The sequence below is a fragment of the Belonocnema kinseyi genome, chromosome 9 (genome assembly GCF_010883055.1).
Source record: "Belonocnema kinseyi isolate 2016_QV_RU_SX_M_011 chromosome 9, B_treatae_v1, whole genome shotgun sequence".
NCBI classification, from domain to species: domain Eukaryota; kingdom Metazoa; phylum Arthropoda; class Insecta; order Hymenoptera; family Cynipidae; genus Belonocnema; species Belonocnema kinseyi.
The window spans coordinates 64,853,389-64,874,407 of record NC_046665.1 but is presented as its reverse complement, the minus strand read 5'-3'; the positions used below and the strand labels follow the sequence as shown (position 1 = coordinate 64,874,407).

The window sequence follows — 21,019 nt, the reverse complement described above, 5'->3', positions numbered from 1 at the left end:
TCGAAAACTGATTTTCAAGCCATCAGGGGCCAACTCGAGCGGCCTGAAGCGGCCAGGCAAATTTTATGCGTGGTTATAGAATCCGGAGTCTCAATTATTGTGGTAATTTGTCATTGTAAAGAGTAAAACTTTTGTCTAAACCATTATCGTATTGTTTCATAAATTTACTAAATACTTATGTAACGTTTTATTGGAAATTGTTATTCAAAAATCTGATGTTTGTCTAAATTTAATTAAGTATATCGCTTATTGTTAAATATTTAAACGTTAAGCAAATGCTTTAAATAACTAATTTTTTGTTCATAAAATGTTTTACATTGGTCATGAAAAGTTTTTTTTTTTTAGTAAGACTTCATTCTATAAAAATTACATTCATTTTTGTCGTTATGAAATTACTTTTATAATTTTTTCCTTTAAATCACCCCCGTAGACACAACAGTTTCCTCTCAAAGATAAAAAATTACCAGATTAATTGCAAAAAACAGAATTATCCAAAATTTATTTTTGAAAAAAATTGTATAAACGATCAAAATTTGTTTAAACAAATAAGAATTTATTACAAAATAAGATACTAGTATCTAAATGACGTAGATATTTAATAATAAGCAGAAAAGCTAACTAATTTTTTTTTTTATAGAGATTTATACCTATTTTTAAGAAAACTTTACAATTAAATAATAATTTACTGTTTAAAAAAATACTAAATGCTTGAAACAAAGATCATTAATCCTAAAAATGTCCAATTGTTCAATCAAACATAAAAAATCTACCTTTCAATGAAGGAGAGAAAGAAAATTATTTAAACAAAAATAAATTGTTTAAACCATTGTTAGTTAGTTGAAAAATACTTAAAAACATTGCACTTGACAAACAAAAATCATTTATGGCAAAAAAGGGAAGAAAAGAGCATTTATGAGTAAATTTTTGACAAAAATGTCAATTTCAGTTTTTTTGGGTAATTTTGGGGCTCTACAAGGGGCGGGGGGGGGGGAATCAAAATTTGAAGTAATTTAATGAAAATGATTGATTAGAGACTCCTTAACGAATTCTTAATATCTTCCGCAACCTAAGTTTAAATCCAGAAACCTGAATCTCATTGCAAAATTTCCCCATGTTAATCTTATCGGATTTTCAGGGCCTTTACGGCACGTCCTAATATTTACCGATTTGGCTAAAACTTGGAGGGAATTTTTTTTCGACAACCACATTGCCTATTTTCAATCGTTCAAATCCATAAAATCTTCTTAAAACGTTCATAATTCTTTTTAAAACGTTCAAAAATACTTTTAAATATTTTTAAATCTTTAGAATATATTGAAACCTTCTAGAATCTTTAGTAATGCTTTGTAATCTGATGCTCAAACCCTGAGTGGTAAAATCCTTGAAATTTTCAACTAATAACTTTTATATTTTGTAAGTTGATTATCATGAAAAAATGTATACTTTTGCCAATTATTACCACTCTTGCCTTAAAAACAAAACACTGGAAAACACGTGTTCATACCTGAATTTTGACCAGTTTAGCGGGGAACACGAATTCTCCGATTCACATCGTGAGGACACATTCGGATTTTTTGATATAGTGTTTTGCAATTTCCTCAACTGAAGATTACAATTTCTGTTAGCGTCTATCACAGAAAATAAAAATATCTCTTATTACCTTTCACTTTCTCTTTGACTATATTAATTTGTAGAATATTTATATTAATTTTTATACCTCAATCTATTAATTCCTATAATTGCTTTTATATTATTTGAATATGTCATTATCAATTTTTCTTGTTCTGCGTTTTAATACATAAAATATCAATCTTTGATTTTGAATATACCAATTCTTGTTCTAAAGATATTAGGTTGTCATATTCTAATTGTAAAGTTTTGTAATTACGCTAACAATAATTTTTATATTTACACGATTTCCCGAAATCGTAATCGACTATATCAATTATGGATATTGCATTATCAATTATTATTATAAAATTTCTTTCAGTGTAATTTGATTAATTTTTCGAAAAGTCAACAATGTTGTTAAAGCCATTCTTTTTGGTTGAAAACTCGTCTTGTAGGGTTCATTATTCATTTCTTTTGGTTTAAAAACTCTACCGTTTTCAGTTTAAAATCCAAATATTTGGTTGAAAATTCAAGTCTTTCATTGCAAATTCCTTTTTTCTCGGTTGAAAATTAATTATTTTAACTAAAAATTTGACTCTTCAATTTTTGGGTAAAAATTAATTTTTTCAAGTTGAAAACTGAACTACCTGTTTGGAAATTCTTAATCAGGGGAAAGACGAGACGATTAAAATGGTATGATTTTATCCAAATGATATAAAATAATCATTCAATTACTGAATTTTTCACGTAGAAAATTTTGATAACTTCAGAATGAGGTTTGAGAATGATGAGTTGACAAGCTTCCTGGGAACGATGATAAGATTTCTTCTTATCTGCACGATTTCTTCTCACGATTGTTTTCAAGAGTTATAATACCTTTTTTATGTCAATTTTCAAGATATTTTAGTAATTTAAGGCCAATCAAAATATCTGAAGCCTCTCAATATCATAGCTCTAAAAGATGTTCAAATATAGAATATAAAATTTAATAAATTAAGGTTTCTCTTTTTTATTCATCTATTTTTTCGAAGTTTTGATAATATCCAAAGTCGAAGGTTTTGAAAACATAGTTTCTACCAAACGCATAGATAATAGAAACGTTTAAGATAGAAGTCCTGATTACAAAATGACTAAGAAATTTAGTCATGTGGAATGTTCCACAAAAAAGTCTACGTTCATAAAAAAATGTTTTTTTAGATTACACAAAAAAAATTGTATTACAAATAATCCAATGTATTTCTGTTTCCAAACATTATGAAGAAAAAGAGAACATTTTAGTTGTAAATGATTTTTTAATATTGTGAAATAGTTATGTACTTAAAATTTTGCTGCCACGCTATAATTTAAATTTTAAACTTTGTCACACTTTTACAGATGTAATAAAAATGAAATTATGAACAAACAGTTAAAATTAGCCATACCCATACAGATATTTCTGGGGAATATTTAATAATTTAGATTTTATTGTAGAAGATTAATTTTAAACAATTTTAAAAATATTTTAATTTTTGAAGGTGTCGAACAAAAAATGTAGAAGCTTTCCAATAATTTTGAAAGGTTTTAAGCTTTTTAGGAAATTGTTTAATGATTTTTTATTTTGAACAACTAATTTTAAGAAAATATTTCAAAAACTTTTCAAATGATTTCGTAAAATTTCGAAATAGAATATAGATGATTTTAAAGAAAAATCTTGCAATTTTTCAAAATTAGAAAATTTTAGGAAACATTCGAAAATGTTTAAGACACATTTCCAAGTTTTGCGAAGATTACCAAATTAATGTAGGTTCTTGAAGATTCTGAAATAAGATAGTAAAGCTGTTTAATGATTTTGAATGATCTTAAGATCTTAAGATCCTAAAGTAAGTTTCAAAGATATTTAAATGTTTTGGAAAGATACCAAAATGTAAAACTATTCTTAAAATCCATGGGAAAATTTTTAATGAAGTTCTAAATGTATTTTAAACTAAGTAGAATTTTTTTCTAAAATTTTGTAAAATCCTGTGAAATTTTAAAATAAACTTAAGAATATTTTCAAATAAACTGAAGAATTAAATAATTTTCCGAAATTTATATTTTGTATTAGAAATCATTTTTCCTCCTTATTTATGATTTGATGAAAATATTTTACTTTCTGGGCTGAAAAATCTTTTTTGTTTGAAAATTCTTCTTTTTAATTTTTTTTATTAATAATGCAACTGTTCGGTTTAAAATTCATCTGTTTTTGTTTCAGAATTGAACTATTTTATTGCAAAATCATCTTTTTTGAATGAGATCAACTGTTTTTGATTTAAAATAACAAATTTTTTAATTCATATATCAATTATTATGCATTAAATTTTCCGCTGATAATTCATATTTTTTGGTTCAAAATTCAACTATGTATTGGGTTGCAAATTAACTTTTTTGTTGCAATTTTAATTTGACATATATCTGAAATGTTAAAAAATCTTTGTGAATGTTCTCAGAAATTTTATAAAAATTATATTTGAAAAACCTTAAACACAAATAATCTTGAAAAATAAATAGCTTTACCAATTTTTTTATTTTGCATTAAAAGTGCTTTTTCCCCTCAAATTGAAAAAGAGCACGCGCAGGTAGCACGCTATTGATGATATAAATTCAATAAAAAACACGCTTTTCTCCACTTTACCACTTTTTCCACGAATACATTTTTTATGAATCAAATAACATTTCTGATAAGACCTATTTGAATACAATTAGCCAACCAGTTTTTTTTCGTTTCAGGAACAGAGAGATGTCCCCAGAAAGCAGTTGTGAAGCAGGTCGGTTCGAAACTGGTACAGGCACTTTCTGAAAAAGGACTGGCCCTCCTCGTTAATCATGGCATTCCTGACTGCAAGGTACATTTCAAAACTGGTTAAAATTCGCAATTCAAGTAATTCCAGTGTTTAAACTCGACTCCAGTTTTGTTTGCTTCAATATTTAAAACCACTGATACTATTGAAGAAAGGCTGCAAACTCACACTCGGGCTTGTCGTCTTTATGCCATCCTTCTTCATTCTTAAATAATCCTTCAAATAAAATAATAAATGAATAATAATAACTTAAATACTCCTCTGATTATTGCCAAAACTTTTGAATTGCTTAAAAGTTTATCAGCATCTAGCTTTTTTTATATTTGGCAACAAATATTTTAAAGAAGTCCATTATTAAATAATCTTAAAAAAATAAGACAATTGTTAATTAAGAAGTTCTGGAAATATATTTCATAAGAAAGCGTCCATTAATTAAGATTTTTTAGAGTGGTCTGTTGAAATTTCTTTTTATAATGATGTAAATCTTTGCGATCCTTGGCAATTCAGTGAATTCTTAAAATATTTTTGTAAATCCCTTACAGATTTTTAAAGATGTGAATATTCTTTGAATTCCTATGAATTCTATGGATCCCTTGAAATTCTTTAAAAACTGTAAACCATAAATTCCTTGAAATTCTCTGAAATATTTCATCCCTTGAAAACTTGGAAATTCTTTTAAATCCCGTGAAGTTATGGAAACCCCTTTGAATATCTTAAAATCTCTTAAAATCCTTTAAAATATTTTCAGATATTTTGACATCCCGTGAAATATTTTGAAATCTTATAAAATATCTCATAAAATTCCTTTAAATATTCGAAATTCCACTAAAGTTAGGAAAAAATACGTGAAAATACTTCAGTATCCCTTGAAATCGCTTCAAAAGGCGGAAACCCCTTAATTTTTGACCCCAATAAATCTCTCAAAATCCGTTAAAATTCTTTAAAAACTTTTCAATCTTTTCGAAAACTTCTTTCATCCTTAAAAATTCGTAAAAATATTCGGTATCGCTTGAAATCCTTTGAACATTAATCATTATTTAAATGAATGAAGTAAATGTTTTATTAAATCTTTTATTCTAATCTTAAATTAAAAGACAAATTATTAATTTTATTTGATTAAATCAATTATGAAATCGTATTATTAAAGAAATAAAAATTTCATTAAATATGCATGTTCATTTTTATAATTTGTTAATATTTAAGTCTATTTATTTTTATTATATTAAATATTTTTATTAGGTTATTCTGTTTTTATTTTTAATCCATAGTGAAAACAATTGATTTGATATATTCAATACAAAATATAGTATCTTACGTAAGAAAGGGGTTCTCAAAAATCTTATGAATCCTTACAATGGGGGGAATTTGTAATTTTGTTCCAAGTTATCAGTTATAAGAAAAACTCTGATAAGATAATTTAACTTCTTAAAGACCATGATGGATTTAGAAAATTTCAGGGGCTAACAATAAAGCTTCTAGGTTGTATGATAACCTTGTAAAGACCAATTGAATGGGTGCCCGGAACAAGGGCCTATGTCACGATTTTTTCAAAACCCAGTTTTTCGTGGAATAAGGGCCAATGTCATGTGGACTAAGAGTTCCCATTGTTTTCAGTTGTAAATAATGACAACAGAGGTCAGGAAAATCGAATTATCTGTTGAGAAGTGAAGGAAAGTCATTTGCATTATCCCAGTTTTTCAATGCTCCTGCACAATTTGGAAATCGTGACATAGGCCCTTGTTCCGGGCACCCATTCAATTATCATCATTATCACAATAATAGGTTTATAAAATAATTTAATACACGTTCATTAAGATTTATTAGCAACAAAATAATGAAGTGAAAGAAATACGCATTTGGAAATTAAAAAAAAAAACGATTCTTTGTAATTTAGAAAAAAAGTAGGTCATACTGAAGTAGCCCAACTCTAATCTTCAAATCTAGAACAAGATTTTAGGTTCGAAATCTGTCGAATATGAAATATTTTATTTTTGTTTTAATATGTCTTTAATTCTTTCAATTCAAATCCCATTTAATGAAACTTAAAGGATGGCACAATAATGATCATTGTTAAAAGAGCCCTAAAAGAATCCGTACATATGTGCAAGAATAAAAAATTTGAAATTAATATAAGAATTTTCTATATAATTAAAACTTCAAACTTTCTTTAACTTTTGCATTATTTTAAACAAATTTCATGTAAGAAAAGTTTAACTCAAGGCAAATAATTCTTTACATTTGAATAAAAAAAATTGAGGCTAGACTGGACCAGTTGGTGATTCTGAAATAGAGTGAAACAATTTCGCAAACGGAAATTGCAAAGTGAAAATCGATTCTTTATAAATAATGCAAGTGAATCACTTATCGAGTGCGGAAGAAATTCCTATGCTGGCCTATAAAGCGGAGTGAACTTGCAAATTAATAAGCGTTATTTACGACGTGTACTTTGATTGATTCTGGTTTGCTCTCAAACAACGATAAAACAAATAATAATGATTGGCCACAGAGTGCATCTTAAGGCCTTTATTGCTGTATTATTATTACTTTATTACACTTGAGGTTCACCCCAGAACTTTTCTGATTAAAGTGGTGCCCATTAAAATTAATGACCTCAAATTGAATGAAGCGATAATGCTACGATAATTACTCTACCGTTTAAACATGCTTATCAAAGTTGCCTTTACTGCCGCGAGAAACCAGTCGAATAATCGGCAATGGCTAAAACAATGTCCAATTCGAAACTTCATCTTATAATAAAAAAAAAGTTACATATTCTTTCAATTCAAACGTTGACAGGGGTCGTACATTTTTAATCGAAAACTATATATTTTCAAATAAAAAGGACTAATTTTCAACCAAAAAAGATTTTTCAGTTAATAACAAAAAAATCATTCAAAAAGTTGAAATTTCAAGCCAAAAAGACGAGGTACCTGCAAAGCGAAGAATTTTCAACGGGAAGATTAACTTTCAATTAAAAATGTTTATGAATTCTCTACAAAAACTTTAAATTTTAAACCGAAAAATATTAATTTTCAACCAAATAACTTGCAATAAGAAAAAAGAATTTTTAACTCGAAAAAATGAATTTTTAACAAAAAAGTTCATTTTTAACCATATAGTTGAATTTCCTACTAAACTGTTGAAATGTTCTCCACAATAAGACGAATTTTCTACAAAAAATTGCAATTTTTACCTAAAAATATAAATTTCCTACAAAAAGTTCATTTTCAACCAAACAGTTGCATTTTCAACCAAAAAGATGAAATTTCGACTAAAAGAGATGAATTTTCTACCAAAATACTTGAATTTTCATCCGAAAAAGATTAATTTTGAACCAAGAGGGTTGATTGTTTGTACCAAGTAGTTACATTTTCAACTAAAAAAAAAAATTTTCAACTAAAAATAGGTTAGTTAAATTTTTAGTTAAACAAATTAATTTTCAAACCAAAAAATTTCAACTAGATAGATAAATATTCAAAATAAAAAATGTATGTTTAAAAAAGAAGTTTGTCTTTCAACCAGTTAGTTGATTTTTCAACTAATAAAGATAAATTGTGAACGAAAAATGTAATACAAATATTTCATATTTAAAGCAAAAAATATTATTATTATTATTATTTCAAATAAAAAACAGTTAATGTCAACCAAAAAAAGACGAATTTCCAAAATATAGTTTAATCCTCAACCGAAAAAAAACGATAATTTTCAACCAGCAGTTGCATTTTTAACTAAAAGAGATGGTTTCTCAAACTAAAATGACAAATTTTCAATTAAGACAGATTTTTCAATCAAGAAAAAAAAGGTGAAAATAAATTGTAGAATTTTCATGTTCAAAACGCTAATTTTCTACGAAATAATAAAATATTCAACCTAAAGAGACGAATTTTGAACCAAAAATATGATAGTAGATTTGTCAATTAAAAATAATAAACTTTAAACAAGCAAAAAAGTTACCAACCAACCTATGAATTTTCAATTCCTAAGGGCGAATTTGCCTTAAAAAAATCGTTGAATTCTTGACCAAATAATAAAATTTTACACAAAAAAATGAATTCTCAAACTAATGTATAATATTAGACTCTATTAAATCTTCAATCTTGAATTCTTTTGAATTCTTCTAAATTCACTAAAATTTTACTAATATCGGCCGAATTTTTTCGATTACATTTTTTTCAATTTATTTGAATTCCTTTGAATTGTTTTGTACTCATTAGTCACTTTTTTGTTCAAAAATTAGTGGGGTTTCAAAGATTTGAAAAGATTTGAAGTTATATTTTGGAATTATCTTGAATTCTTAGGAATTTAATTTAATTCTTCTCGTTTACCTTAAATTTTTCTAACTTCATTCTAATTTTGCGGAAATCAATGGTTGTTTTTATTTTTTAAAGCTTATGAATTTATCCTAAATTTGTTACCTTTTGAGTGCGAAAAAGAGCCATCTGAGCGTAAAAAGGCCCGTTTTGTCCCTATATTTTATCCCGTATGGACTTTGAGGCCTGTTTCTATATCTTGCATTCTTCAACATTTTCAGTTGAAAGGGGCATACAGAGCTTTGGACAAATTTTGTGAACTTCCTGAAGAAACTCGTAACAAATATAAATTCCATCAAGAAAGTGCCCACGGATATGTCAAACCCGGAGCCGAGAAGTAAGTAAAAGTAATATAAAATTTAATAAGTCAAATTAAATAAAATTATTTTAAAAACTTGAAGATTTGTAAAAATAATCTTATTTTCCAGATTTCAAATAAATTTTATTTCAATTTCAAATAAAGTAAATAAAATGAAACGTCTTTTTAAAATAAGAATATTTGTGGTAATAGAATAGAAAATCGGATTTTATATTATTGCTACGAAAAAACAGGTTTTAAAAAATATTGTATTATCCTCATTTTGAAATATAAAATACAAAACTTGTCTATTAACTAAATTTTATTTTTCATCCCACTTTTTTACATTGCTCGTTACCAAAATTTAAAAAATGGTACAATTTTAATGACTTAGATTATATTCTCTAGAAAAAAGATTCTGTACATCATGACTTCATTCATTTTCAATTTTTAATATAAAATTTCAGGGAAAAATAAAACATTTCTTTTTTAAACGATACCATCAATAATAATGTATTTAAAGTATAATTCAAGATTTGTTTGCGATGCTTGTTTTTTCGTGACAATAATATATAATTTTTTTAACTTGTTTCTAATGTATTTTTATCAGTTAAAAGCTCTTGACGTTCAAAACAAAATTTAATAACAGCTCAAAAAAAATTATAATGTAAAAAACAAGTTTGAAAAAATTATTATTTACAAAAACAACAAAGTTATGAAGAAAACAATTTTTTTAAATACGCAGTTTGCGAACATGCAAAATCAATCAAAATAACAATCAACTCCAAATTAAATGTACGTATTTTGTTACATATTAAGATGTTTTCATTAGAACGTTATTTTTTTTTAATCTACTATTACACTGTTTTGGTCAAAAATGCAACTATTTCGTTGAACATTAATTTTTAAGTTGAAATTTTTTTCTTGACTGAAAAATATTTTTTGGTAGAAAAATCAACTATTTTGTTGAATATTCTTTTTTTTAAGAATTCAACTTTTTTATATCAAATAAAATCTTTTTGGTTGAAAATTCAACTACTTGGTTAAAAGTTTAATTTCTTTGTTAAAAATTCCATTTTTCGAAAATTAATCTTCCTGGATAAAAATCATCGCTGGAGTTACATGTTGAACTCTTTTGTTGCAAATGATTATTTTCTTAATTAATTTTTTTAACTAGAAATGTATGTATTCCATTTTTTGTTGAAAATTTATATTTTTAATTGAAGATTTATCTCTTCTAGTTCAAACTTCTACCACTTGACTAAAAGTTAATCCTTTTTGTTGCAAATTATTTTTTTATGGTTGAAGATTCATAATTTTAGTTTAAAATTCATCTTAATGGTTTAAAATGCGTCTACTTTGTTGAAAATTCGTCTTTTTGGCTTGCAAATTAAACAATTTAGTTAAATTTGTTTTTCTTTCTTGACTGAAAAAGCTTTTTTTTTGTAGAAAAATCAACTTTTTTGTTAAAAATTCCTCTTTTTTGTATGAATTTAACTGGTTTTTATTCAAAATTAAAATCTTTTTTTGTTACAAATTCAACTACTTAATTAAAAGTTGAACTGCTTTGTTAAAAGTTGATTTTTTTAAAAGATTCTTTTTAGTTGAAAATTCAATTATTGGTTAAAAATTAATCTCTTGTTAAAAACGCAATATTTTTACTTTGAATATTAGGAATTTAAAGTGTTTAAATTTGAATTTAATATTAGTACCCACATTAATATTATTTAAAAGAATTTATTCCTTGATTTTCGTGAAAAAATTCCTTATTTCCTCTGTTTTTCCTTATTTCTCCTGAGTGTTGTTTTGTAATGTCTTGAATTGCTGTTAAAAATCCTTAAAAAATGAATTGGAATTTCGTAAAAAAAAGGGGGGGGGATTGAGTCTAGATTCTCGATTTTTAATATTTTAGGGAATTTCTCAGTTTTAACGGGGAAAAATGGAAACTCTGTTAAAAGTCTCATGGAAATCGTCGGTAAATTGGACTTCGTAAATTTAAGCCCAATGGAGAAGAGATTTTGTCTTAATTTTTTGTATCCATAATCGAAAGAGGAAAAAGAGCCCCGGTAAAGATCGTTTTTTTTTTTAGAGAAAATTCTATTTTTCATGTTGTGCAGTTGTGCTGTATTCTACTATTTAACTAACAAGGGAACTACCATGCTTGTTACCGACCATGCTGAAGAAAGAGATCTGCTCTGTTCGGTTTTTGGGCGAACCTATTGACAAAATGAAAAATTGGCATGAACTTGGGTCCTTGGCATGAACTTGGTTCATCCAAAAGCAGAATCGAGCAGATCCTCTCCTCTTCCTCCGGCATGGCCGTTAACAATCATAATAGGTCGCATTTTTTTCTTTCAATTATACAAAAAAAGTAGACATAATGGAAAATGGCTTCTTCGTTTGGTCTCAGTTTATAAAATCCAATTTTCCTATAATTTCCAGAAGCCTTAAAAGGAAAGCTTCTTGGAGAAACGTGAGAATATTGAACGATTTTGTTCAAATTATTATTATTGGCAACTTGACCTATTAAAAATGTCTTCTGAAAAATGGATGATCATAACAACGAAAAAAAAAAATCAACAGACTTTCGAAAAACGATGAAAAGGAGGTGCGACATTCGTTCAACATCTGTGATGATCAGGGACCGCTTCCAGACCCAGATGTTCCAGGATTCAGCTCAGCTGTGGACGAGCTTTCCGGGGACTTCAAGCAGCTGACGACGATGCTTTTAACCGTACGTTTCTTGCTGGAATTCGAGGTACCTTAGCGTCCACGTGACCCCGAGGTACCTCAAGTCTCGCAATCGTAAACAGGGTCTAAGAAATCCTCGATATGCAGGCACTCGCGGTCGGGATGGAGCTGCCTTCTGACTTCTTCCTCTCGAAGCATACGCGCCTCCTGGGTCCAGCAAACGGAACAACACTCCGGCTGCTCTATTATCCACCCTTGGGTGCTCCGGAGCCTGATATGACCAGATGTGGAGCCCATTGTGATTATGGAACTTTCACTTTACTCGCTCAGGTAAGTCCAACATCCAACAACTGACATGTGGCCTGTATATCAGAAAAAGATTTATAGACCGGGTAATTCCTTTTCATTCGGCGAGAAACGACTGCGTAGGTGTACCACATTACCTGGAACAGATCGTAAACTTAACAGTAAAATTAGGAACTGCAACTCATCTGAAACTTAGAGGATAAATAAGATTTGTCGTTGAATCCGAAAGTAACGAGTTACCCGGAACGTTACATTTTCTTGTTAGTGAAAGTGATGGATGGCAAGCCTCGGAGGCACTTGAGACATCAAAAGTAGTATAATTAGTGTCACAAATTTGTTCAAACAGTGTCAAAATAGTCAATCAGAGTGGCCGTTGGACCGGGAAACTAGGAAATAACCGGGAATTTTATGAGCAATTATTCAAAATTGTAGAACTTTAAATTGCAAAACTTCAAAATTAAAGAATTTTCAATTATAAATTACACAAGTTTTAAGTTTTAGAATTGAAAATTCTGTAATTTTGATAATTTATATTTGAAATTTCATCTATTTGGAATACTAAATTTAAATCTCTTGGCTTTAAAATCTTCAGAATTATAACTTTTTTTATTTATTTATACATATTTAAATTGAAGTTTTAATTGTAAATCTTTAAAATTGAAGAACTTTAAATTGTGAATCTTTAAAGTTTAAGAGTTTTTAATTCCGAAAATTTATAATTAACAATTATGCAGGTTTTAAGTCCTACAACTAGAAATTGTGTAGTTTTGATGATTTACATTCGTATTTTTTTCATTTTGAAACATGAATTGAAAACTTTGCTCTCGATAATTAAAGCTATCACAATTTAAGCATTTTGTATTTATACATCTTTAAAATTCAAGAGTTTTCAATTGTAATTCTTAAAAATGGTAGAATTTTGAATCTTAAATCGTTAAAATTGGAGTTTTTAATTATGAAAATTGACAATGAAAAATTATGCAAGTTTTACGTCTTACAATTAAAATTTGTGTATTTTTGATTATTTAAATTCGAAATTTCTTCGATTTAGAAGATCTGAATTGGAAAACTTGACATGTGATTTCCAAAATCAAGAAAATTTAAGAATTTTTGTTTATGCAACCTTTAAAATTCAAGAGTTTTTCTATTGAAAAGTTTTTTTTCTTTTATTTATACATATTCAAAATTGTAGAATTTTGAATTGTAAATCTTTCGAATTGAAGAGTTTTTAATTGTAATAATTTACTCTCGAAATTATTCAATTTGATAGATTTAGAATTAAAAACTGGTTTCATAATCTTTAAAATCATCCAATTTCAAGAATTTTAATTTATTCATTTTAAAATTGAAGAATTTCGAATTGTGAAAATTCATAAATTGAACTATTTAAAAAAATCTATACACAATTACATTTTTTTAAATTACTCACATTAAAAGTGGAAATATCTGAAATTGAAAACTACAAGATACGTCTATTTAAAAAAGAAGTTCAACATTTTATGGTTTTAAACTATAAACATTAAAAATTAAACTAGTTTAAAATGGATCGGTATGATGATTAATTTATGACGATTAATTATATTTTATACTACTTTCAATTTAAGCTCAGTGTTAAATTTTTACCTTCTATAATTATGATTTCATTCATTTTTATAATGCGTAATTCGAAAATCTCCTCCTTGACCAAATTAATATTTCTGAGGCCATGTGAGCGTAAACTCAAAAAAAGATTTACATTTTTTTCAAACTCAACTTACGTTCACATGAAACGGGATATCGAGTTGACAATTTGGGAAATTAAATAAGAAGCACTAAGAAACGCTGGTCTGTACTAAATTTTTACTATTATAAAAAAAGTTTTTTTAAACCATTTTTCTTGCTTCTCATTTAATTTTCAAAATTTTCAACTCGATATCGCGCTTCGTGCGAACTTAAATTAGATTTTTTTAAATGTGAAATTTTTTTTTAAGTTACGCTCACGTGGCATTAAGTGTACGTTTTAAGTTCAAATAATTTAAAAATGCTGTCTTGGAAGAATAAAAAATACAAAAATTAGTAACTTTTGAAATCGACAATTTTGGATAAAAAAACATTTTAGTTAATCAAACAAATATAAATTATAATTATTTTCAAATTGAACTGTACTTGAAGGATTAAAAAGTGAATAATATTTAACTTTACAAGACAATTCGGAATCAGTTTGCAATTTCAGAATATCCAACCTTTAGCGTTAAAAATTAAACTGCTTAAATTGGAAATCTTATTTGTTAAACAAATAAGAACGCCCGATTGAAACTTTATAAACTATTTTCAATTTTTAAATATCTTAAAAATAATATATTCATAATTAAATGCTTTTATTAAATTTCGAATATTGTTTCAGTCTAACCATTCAATTTGAAATTTTTTAATTAAAAACAGAGCCGTTACTTAATATTTGAAATTCGTAATTACGAATCAAATATTCAGATCTAAAAAAGAACTTAGAATGTTACAATTTGAAAGGTTCTATTTAAAAAAAGCTAATTTTCAAGTCAAATTGTTGTATTTTGATGTATAAATAACAATTTGAATTCAAAATCAATTACAAATTTGAAATGATTTCCTTAAGATTCCTCTATGAAATTTGAAAATGATTTTTTATTATGAAAAATTAACTTTAAGAGAATATTTAAAAAGATTTTTAAAATTATGAGCAATGAATGTGGAAGATTTTAAGTCATTTTTTTAACTGGAAGGATTCTTTTTTAAATTGTAGGGAAAATACGAATTATTTTAAGAGACGTTAAGAATTTCTGAAAAAACTTCAAAAACAATTTAAAATTTACAAAAATGTGAAAAATGTAGATTTTTCAAGACTATGAAATAAAATTTTGAAGCATTTCAAAGATTTTTAAACTTTTTAAAATTAAAATAATTTCAATTTCAATTTAAGTAGTATTTAATTTATAAAAAAATGTAATCGCTCAATTTTGAAAATGTTTAAATTCATTTATTGATTATTTAATTTAGAGTATTGAACATGATAACGTGGATTCATATTTGTAGAACTGAATCTGAACTGCATTTAATTGAAAATTGTTCAGTTGAAAAGTGTTTGTAGGTTTCATTCTGTATGTATAAATTATGGAGCATCTGAGTAAAAAAATTTCAATTAAAAAACTTCTAAACTTGTATTTTAAAAGTTAAAAACTCAAGAGTTTCACTTAAGTGCTTTAACTTGCAGCTCAATTTTTATGAATTTTATTACTTCAAATGGAAAAATTTTTACCTTTAGAGTTCGAGTTTTTAATTCCATTGGCCGTTAAAAATATTTGAGAACCGGAAATTTTGTCTTTTTGATTAAAACGGCCACCCTGCTTAAAGACTTATTTAACATGTTATTATTTAGTATATAAATTATGGAAATTCCTATTCATTTATCACATTCCTATTGTAAGGCGCTCGAGCTCGTTGCTCGACGGGGCAATGTAGTGCTTAACCAGAGGCTACTATCGGGTTGATACGTTTAAATTAAATCCCCATTTAAACCAGCTGACACTAAAACTTTTTATGTCATTCTGCATACAATTGTTGGATAATTTAATTGCCTATGCTACCGCGTATATACCTCAGCACCTATTAGACTGAAAAATGTCTTTAGAAAAATGCAAATTTATTTTGAAGATACATACTTCTAACAAGAAAAAGAAATTTCCCGAACGACATAAAACTTTTTTGTACCAAATAAATTTGTAGACGGTCTTTTTGGACAACTATGTTTGGAGTCTTTGTACTCCCCCCACATTTGTGCACATACCTTTTAAAATTTAAGGTCAAAGCATCGACAACTTTAATTTGTTGATTGTGAATTCTCTTTTGTTCAAGCTCCTTCGGCTTTACCGAACACGTTCTCTGTACGTATCGTGCTTCGCACTCGATTTTGGCAAAATGCGGACTTTTCTACATTATGTTCAACCCTATTATATCAAATGTATATTTCATTTACTTCTGTAACTCGGACTGAGATTGCTTATTCAAATATTACAAAATAAAATACAATTTTTTTATCATGATTTCTTTAATATACATTTTAATCTTATTTTTACCATTAAAATAAAATCGGCTTGTCCTATTTAAAAATGAATAACTTTTGTCCAAAAATTTAATTGTTTTATTTTCAATGTTTTTTACGAATAAAACTAAAACTACGCGCTCTATCAAACATTAACTAATAATATATTTTTATATCTTGCGTGGATGCACAATTTTTTTCTTTGCATCTTTTTCCATATCTGGCCTAGCTTGACCACAAAATTGAATTTTGGATTTTTCATGATTTTTTGTGTGATAAACATTTAAATTTTCGATTTTTCAAGAAACTTCAAAAAGCTGGGCTTTCAAAAATTGACTTTTTTCATATCGTGCGTTGTTTGACTTAAAATGTTCGTTTTTTTTTTTAAATTGCAAATTCTATAAGTCTCACAATTTTCTTTTTATCGAAAAAAGTTGTGAGGATTAATTGTAAGAATTTCCGAATTATTAAGTCTTACAAAATATGGTCTCAAAAATGTTTAAAATGCTACAACTTTTTGAATTTCTATCCAAAATATCTGGTTAACGAATTTAATCTTTCTTTTTGGTGCTCCCTGAAACTATCCTTTAAATTTTAACTTAACCCGATGTTTTCATCCTTAAAAATTTAGATAGAAAATACGTGATGAGAATTGTTCGTTAAAGCCAAAGGAACTTTAACAAAAGAGAATTTACAATCAAAATATTCCTTTTGAAAGTTATGTAGTATACTGACGACAGTGACAGACAGACAGCTTTTTTTCGGATTCAGGGGTCTCGAAATGTGGAGATTAAAAAAAATCCGCGATATTAAGTTTTCACATAAAACTAATACCTTCTCATTATTATGATGGCAGAGTAGCCCCCGGTCTCGAGTTGTCTTTAGAAAGATTGGAAGCTTGTCAAAAAGGTAGTAAATCTACATGAACCAAGCCTTCGACGAATCTTAATTAAAACTCTTCAATGCCCATCAAAGTTGCATTGAACGAAGTGTATTCGATGATGTCAGAAACGAGAAGGCAAGTCGCGCCAACGCAGAAATCGGAGAATGGATAATGAATTAGTGGAAAGCATTAACTTTGACATATTTCTTAAGTCTCAAGATATTCCCTCTTAAATGCAGCTAATTAAGAGTGTTATGCTTATCATATCAGAACGTCAAAGGAGCTTTAATTAAATTTTACAAACCGCCAACCGTATTTTCTAAGTTATTGAGAAATCATTTTCATCAATCATCTTCTTTCGTATTTTAAGAACTATGCAAGGAAAACTTTATTTAAGGTTTCAGAAGATGCATCTTTAATAAAACTGCATTTTGTCCAAGGCAAGGTTTAAAATATACATGGTGGCCATAGATCAGGGAAAATTTCGAAATCAGAAAGAAGTTAAGGAATTTAGTTGGTCAGGGAAAAGTTAGGAATTTAAAAAAAAGGCCAAATTCAGGGAATTTCAGTAATTTTCAAAGATTTCATAGGATTCGAAATATTTTAGGGCGTTCTAAAAGACTCGAATGAATTTTTAATAGATTTCAATTATTTGACGGGATTCCAAAGGATCTTTAAAGAGTTTGGGTTAATTTTTAAAATTCCTAGGAATTTTCAAGAGGTTCAAAAAGTTGTAAAGAATTTCGAAAGACTACATATGATTTGACATATTTTAGAGTATTTTGAAAGCTTCCAAAGAATTTTTAATAGATTGCAATAAGTTCAAGGTATACCAAAGGATTTGAAACATTTTCGGGTATCTTTAAAAATTCAAAAAAATTGCAAAGAGCTTTGAAAGGTTTGAAAAGATTTTGAAAGATTAAAGGGATTTTAAACAATTTAAGGTATTTAAAAATATTCCAAGAAAATTTTAACAGATTTCAATAATCTAAAGGTATTCCAAAGACTTTATAAAATTTTCGGATATTTAAAAAAAAATCCAAAGAATTTTGAAGAGCTTTAAAAAGTTTCGAGGGATTTTTAATTTTTTAGTGCATTTATCAAAATGTCAAGGGAATACAAAAGAGTTGAAAGAATTTGACATATTTTAGGGCATTTAAAAATATTCCAAGGAATTTTGAATTATTTCAGCAACTTAGTGATGTTTCAAGAGATTTCAAAATATTTAAAAGAAGTTAAAGTATTTTAGGAAATTTTAAAAGAAGTTAAGGAATTTTAAATTAATATCAATAAGTTAAGGGGATTTAGAAGGACTTTAAATATTTAAGGATATTTTTAAAAATTCCAAGGTCAATTTTGAAGTGCTGAAACAAAATTCAAGGGATTTCCATTGATTTTAATGATTTTAATAGATTTTAAAAAATGTTCATGTGGCTGCAAAGAATTTCCAAGAATTTTGGAAAATATGGAACGAATTTATCGGTCCTGTTTTAAGATATTTGAAAAGATTTAAAGGGATTGTACAAGATTTCCTAGGATTTCCATGATTTTAATGGATTTTAAAAACTCTCGAGGTGTTTAATACATTTTAAAGAATTTCAGAAAATATCAGATTTCATAAAATTCCACAGGCATTTATAATATTTTAATGGTATTTAAAAATATTCGCGGAGATGTTTTTAATAATTTGAATAACTTGAAGGCATTTCAAAAGATTTGATAGATTTAAAAATAGTTATTAAAATTTCGTTGAATTTTCAAGATCTTTAAAAAGTTTCAAGGGATTTTAAAAGATTTCACGAAATTTTCTAATAGATTTCAGTAATTTGAAGGGATTTCCAAGTATTTAAAAGATGTTAGCGTATTTTTAACCATCAAACGGTACACTCCAATTCAGTGTACGGAACAGTAAACTGGTGCACATTGGGTTTTTTGCAATGATAATATTAAATATTTAACATATTGAACATATAATAAACACCTAGCATATATTACGCATATTTAACACATATATTTAATATGGTTGGAAACCCGTTGCAGCTGTGCATGAATAAATGGCAAAAAAAATTTTTAAATTCTGGTACGAATTCACACCAGTGTACCGTCTTGGAGTTAAAAATTCCCAATGAATTTTCAAGGGCTTTAGAAAGTTTCAAAGGATTTTAAATATTTTATTGGCATTTAAACATATTCCAAGACATTTGTATTAGATTTCAATAACTTGAAGGTATTTAGAAAGATTTATTAGATTTAAGTATAGAAAGTTTCAAGGGATTCCCAAAGATTTCGAAGATTTTGAAATATTTCAGGATATTTTCAAAGATTTTAGATTATTTTAAAAATTTCAAGGAACTTTAAAGAGCTTTAAAAATTTGCAAAGGATTTCAAAAAGATTGGCAAGATTTTTTGATATTTTTAAAAACTCCAGGGAATTTTCAAGAGCTTTAGAAAATTTTTAACGGATTAAAAAAAAATTGATTAATTTAAGTTTTATTTTACAAAACTCTCGGGAATTTTCAAGAGTTTTAGAAAATTTCAAGGGAATGATTTGATAGATTTCCAAGAAAAATGCCAAGAAATTTTTCAATACCTTTAAAAAATTGAATTGAATTGTTTTGAAGTCTTATGAATCGAACTCTATCGAACTTTTTTAAATTTAAAGTTAATTCATAAGATTTCAATACAGTTCAAGTTAAATTCAAAACAATTCAAATGGATTGGAAAGAATGTTAAAAAATAAGCAAAATTCGATTCTGAAAAATCTAAGGTATATTAAATAAAATAAAATAAATTGAAAACAATTTAGGAATATGAAAAAACTTAATTAAATTCATTAACTTTGAAATAAGCCTAGAAAAAATTAAGGGAATTAACAAGAATTTGATAAAATATGCATAAGAATTTACGGCGAGGTTAAAAAAATTAGGGATCAATTAAATAAAATCTCCAAGTTAAAAAAAATTCATTGAATCAAATAGAATTCAGTGAAGTTAATAGAATTCGAGTAAATTACAAAATTCCAGAGAATTTCAAAAAATGTTAAAGAATTCAGGTTAAATTAATAAGAATTCGGAGTAAATTCGAAAAAATAATTTTAAATATCTTACAACCTTTGAAACCCTACTGATTTCTAATCAAAAAATCATTTCTAAGAATTAAAGGTAATTTTTAAAGATTTCAAGATGAATCAAATAAAAACTTTCTAAAAATACATTGAATTGTGTAGAATTGAGTGAATTTATAAGGATTCATAATAATTCAGGATAAATTTGTACGAATTGAAGACAAATTCTAAATGAGTTGCAAAAAATATTTGAAAATCTCTTCAAATCCATTAAATCCCTACTATCTTATAACCAAAAAAATGACTAATAAAAGGAATAAAGAGGAATAAAGAGACACATTAAACTATTTAAAATTCTTTGATAATTTTATTAATTGAACTTAAAAAATTCAAAAGAATTACAAATTCTATGAAATATGGTGATATTTTCTAAATTCATGAAAAATATATTAAAATACCTTGAGAGTTTAATAAACCCTTTACAATCATTTAAATCCTTGGAAACTTTATGAAATCCTTTGAAATCTTTTAAGATATATTAAACCCTTATAGGCCCTGTAAAATCATTTTATATCTTCCGAAATTCTAAAAAATTCTATATCCCAAAATATTTAAAGAGCTTCGAGTTCCCTTCAAATCATTTCAATCAAATTCCCTAAAATATTTCAAATCCTATAAAGGCTTACAAAATACTTCATTTCTCGTGAATAAATTATTTCAAATCCACGTAAATATTATAAAATCCCGTGAAATTTTATGATTAAATTTCCTGAAATCCTAGAAAATATATTGAAACACATTGAGAGCTTTAAAATCCCCCAAAAAATCATTTCATATCTTCCGAAATTCTAGAAAAATGTATATCATAAAATACTTGAAATTAAAAGCTCCTGAAAATGCCTTAGAAGTTTTAAAAATACCCTAAAATCTTTAAAATCCTTTTAAATTGTTGAAATCTTATAAAGATTACTCAGAATCTTTAAAAA

General features: G+C 26.7%; 1 protein-coding gene across 1 annotated transcript in view; it reads left to right on the top strand.

The window, feature by feature from the left end:
- LOC117179513 (UPF0676 protein C1494.01-like) overlaps positions 1-21,019 on the top strand; it is a 68,613-nt gene that overhangs the window by 45,353 nt on the left and 2,241 nt on the right. The window contains exons 2-5 of the mRNA XM_033371389.1: positions 4,357-4,472; positions 8,959-9,074; positions 11,619-11,769; positions 11,874-12,056. Coding sequence (XP_033227280.1) covers positions 4,357-4,472; positions 8,959-9,074; positions 11,619-11,769; positions 11,874-12,056 — 566 coding nt within the window. The remainder of the gene's footprint in view (positions 1-4,356; positions 4,473-8,958; positions 9,075-11,618; positions 11,770-11,873; positions 12,057-21,019) is intronic.